The following is a 3,186-nucleotide window of genomic DNA, read 5'->3' on the forward strand; positions in this document are numbered from 1 at the left end:
TTGAATCATTCTTACCCCGTCTGGCTTGAGCAGAATCTATTTCACACTCTGTCTCAAACTAGTGTCTTCTTTTTTAGCCATCATTTCCACTTCCCTGCAAATACTGACAGATGAGGTCATCACACACTTTAACTTCCTCACCGTGGCAGCAGTTTCTGCAAGATTATTATGTTAAAGTCTCAGTGCCTCGTTGCTATATGTTGCATTTTATGGTATTTGTCCCTCATGTAAACACTTTTTGTGACTTAACATTTGTTTTTCACACAAATAAGTTGAAATATAAGTTTTAAATCTTGGTTAACTCGTTTTGCATGCGAGCACTTTGCAGGTGTGAGAGAAGGGGGGTGTGTGGTGTTGAGGGAGGGGTGAGATGAAGACAGTTGCCGTTTCAGGCCATTTCCTTGTCGAACTCCTTTTTGAAAGCAGAGAAATTCAGATCTGAATCGAGTTAAGAAAAAGAAAAAAGAAAAAAGGTATTAGAGCTGTTTGCTGCAAACCTCAACGACTGATCGCCACTGATACAAGCTACCCTAACGCTCTTTGATTTCGTTTACAGGAGGAAGATGAGGAAGACATTCGTGTGCGATGAGTCCATGATCATCACTATTCCTATCGGAGGTCTCGGGGTTGTTCGAGAGGAGCAGCTGATGCCAGAAAAATTCCACTGTGTGTTCAAAGATTCCTACAAGGTGTTTGTTATCAAGGGGAAACCTCAGCCTCTGGGAGTAAGTGCAACTGTTTTGTATGCAGATGGAAAGGTGTGGTGCCGTGCAAACAGACTCCTACATTTTCTCTTATTTTCTGGCTTGAATTTACACACAAAAATTGCAGCATTCTTATACAGGCTTTCTCTACTTTAAGTATTTTTAATTCAGTATTAAAATATTTGTCCTCTTTCTTTTTTTATAAGGCAGCCCAAGCCGTTGCTGGTGTGTTTCTTTTCGCTCTTGGCATGATGTTTAGACACATAATCTTCCAAATGTACACTCTGCCAAGCATTGTGGTGAGAAAACTATTTCAAAAACTTTTTTAAAAAGTCTCAGGAGTAGTTGCAAACTGTTATACATTCATGTGAAATAATTATTGCTATGTTTTATCATTTTGGCAGTTTGTGCTGTGTGGCATACTGTCCTACGCTGCAGGGAAATATCCAAACATGCATGTGGTAAGTAATATCTTTTAAAAATGATGATTTTTTAAATTTTTGATAAGGAAAAATTGCTGAGTTTTTTAAACTACTAGTTGTCGATTTTTGGATTGTTTCAGAAAGAGTCGAATATTTACTTTAACTATTCAAACAACTCAGATCAAGAAATGGTCTGTGTGGTCTGTTGGTCTTTGAGAAGCACAGGCACACAAATGGATGCTTGTGAATGCAATGAAATGTCTTTTTCTCACCCTCCAGACAAAGCTGTGCTTCTCTCTGAACATTATCAGCTTCTTCTGGTCAATTGCTGCTTTTTCCCTTGCCCTGACCAGTTTTCATTTTCCTTTTGGCATAAGAAACATCAAGGTATAATAAAACAACATCACATTTAAAAGTGGTTCTTAAAATTACAAAGCATGTATCGGTGTACTTTAAACTTTTTTTTTTTTCCTCATTTTGTAGCTGATGGATGGAATCACAGGACTGGCAATAGGTCTGCTGGTTATTGAAAATGTCATAGCCCTCTTCTTGATCTACTGGTCGAGTAAAGCTGTGTGCAGAACACATTTCAACTCTTTGGTACGTCCCTTTCTTTATATGCATGCGGCAGCTGCATGTAAGTGAAATTAAATGTTTTACAGTAATAGTCTATTTTCTTTTTATTTATTTTTTGCTCTGTAGCCCACCATACTGCTGAAACGTGGAGACTGAATTTGATGCAAACCAACAGCAAACCCACTTGTACTACCAGCCTGCCAACGCTATCCACTCCTCAACATGCAACAAGATTGTCAAACTCCTCATTGTTTCTGTCAGAAATAGTTGAAAAAAACATGAATAGCTGCTTGTGTTAAAATGCACGACTGTCCAAATATATATGATGTCTTACTTTTGTATAATTGCCTGTTTAAAATGCATTTTTGTCTGCGAGATCGATACTAACACAAAAAATGTCAGTCATGTCCTTTTCATTCCTGCAGAGAGCTGTACTTTGTTGCAGTACGTTTTGAAATTTCCTCATTTAGAGTGGAAAAAAACATGCAAGCAGAAGTTCAGCATTGCTTAATGTAAAGTTGCTCTTATGATGACTAAATATTATTTAGATTAAATATGAATTTAAATTTTGCTACCAGGATTTCTGTGCCATTAATGTGGTACAATTTTATTTGATTTGTAAATTTTCTAAAACGTATCCATTACTTACCGAACTACTTCTGTTTCATTAATTGCGTTCACCACATTCATTGCCTCTTCTTGAATATATTAATAAAGATACCTGTTTTGTTTCAGTTTAATTTGTCTTTTCATTGAGCTAAAATGATGCTGCTCTATTCTATGCAACACACAACTACAAATAAATTAAATAGGCCCTTTTTTGATGTCAAAACAGGAGATTTATGTTTGAAATCAGTAAGAAAAAAGACACTTTGCTGTCGTATACCAAGTAAATTTAATTTAAAAGAAGTACATAAATATTTTATGCACTTCATAAAGGATCTCAAGCCAATGCAGAGACACTGCTGCATGCATTAAACACCTGCAGAACAGCAATGCTCTACTTTATGGTCTCCACAAGGAGAAAATGTCTTTGCCACAGTCGCTTCAAAACGCACTTTTGTGTGTTGGTTCAGACCAGTGGAAAGCAAACAATACACTCATGTTAAAGTCTCGGCACTGGCACGTCTCTGCTCAGCAAAGTCCTTTGTGTTAGATTCCATTTGTTTGAAAAGTGCTGTACAAATAAAGCCAGTTTGTTGATAAGGGGTAACATTTTCGACTGGGATATGTGGTTGTAGAATATATATCCATTAAAGACATTAGACATTTTCGCATTGTGTCCTACCAAATAAAATACTAAAGCAAAAAAAAAAAAATCTAATGTGACATGTAACATTTTATTAAATTCCATTCATTCTTTTTACAAACTCTCTTAAAACGAGAGGAGACTCGAGAAACTCCAGCTCAGTTTAGAGAAGATGTCGCTGGAGGAAACCTTTAATTAGTCAAAAGGGGCTCCTGGGAGATTCTTTTGTAGAGTT

The 3,186-nt window shown here is 36.6% G+C and overlaps 1 protein-coding gene across 2 annotated transcripts; it reads left to right on the forward strand.

The window, feature by feature from the left end:
* The first annotated feature begins 394 nt into the window (after nucleotides 1–394).
* Nucleotides 395–2,442, forward strand: LOC103360056 (membrane-spanning 4-domains subfamily A member 4A). 2 transcript variants are annotated; one of them, XM_008285694.1, is made up of 7 exons: nucleotides 395–473; nucleotides 557–725; nucleotides 911–1,003; nucleotides 1,109–1,165; nucleotides 1,406–1,513; nucleotides 1,610–1,726; nucleotides 1,829–2,442. In XM_008285694.1, the coding sequence occupies exons 2-7, from the start codon at nucleotides 564–566 to the stop codon at nucleotides 1,856–1,858; spliced, it is 567 nt and encodes a 188-aa protein (XP_008283916.1). In that variant the 5' UTR covers nucleotides 395–473; nucleotides 557–563; the 3' UTR covers nucleotides 1,859–2,442. The 2 variants fall into 2 exon arrangements, with proteins under 2 accessions (XP_008283916.1, XP_008283917.1); XM_008285695.1 differs by having other exon boundaries at nucleotides 397–464; nucleotides 555–725.
* Nucleotides 2,443–3,186: the final 744 nt, after the last annotated feature.

The sequence above is a fragment of the Stegastes partitus genome, unplaced genomic scaffold (genome assembly GCF_000690725.1).
Source record: "Stegastes partitus isolate 25-593 unplaced genomic scaffold, Stegastes_partitus-1.0.2 Scaffold413, whole genome shotgun sequence".
In the NCBI taxonomy this organism is placed as follows: domain Eukaryota; kingdom Metazoa; phylum Chordata; class Actinopteri; family Pomacentridae; genus Stegastes; species Stegastes partitus.

What these genes read in the sequence shown, in the direction of transcription:
- LOC103360056 (XM_008285694.1), top strand. Translation starts at nt 564, where the DNA reads ATGAGGAAGACATTCGTGTGCGATGAGTCCATGATCATCACTATTCCT. An exon ending in GGAAACCTCAGCCTCTGGGA is followed by an intron (nt 726 to 910) that starts GTAAGTGCAACT and finishes TTTTTTTATAAG; the next exon opens with GCAGCCCAAGCCGTTGCTGG. An exon ending in GAACACATTTCAACTCTTTG is followed by an intron (nt 1,727 to 1,828) that starts GTACGTCCCTTT and finishes TTTGCTCTGTAG; the next exon opens with CCCACCATACTGCTGAAACG.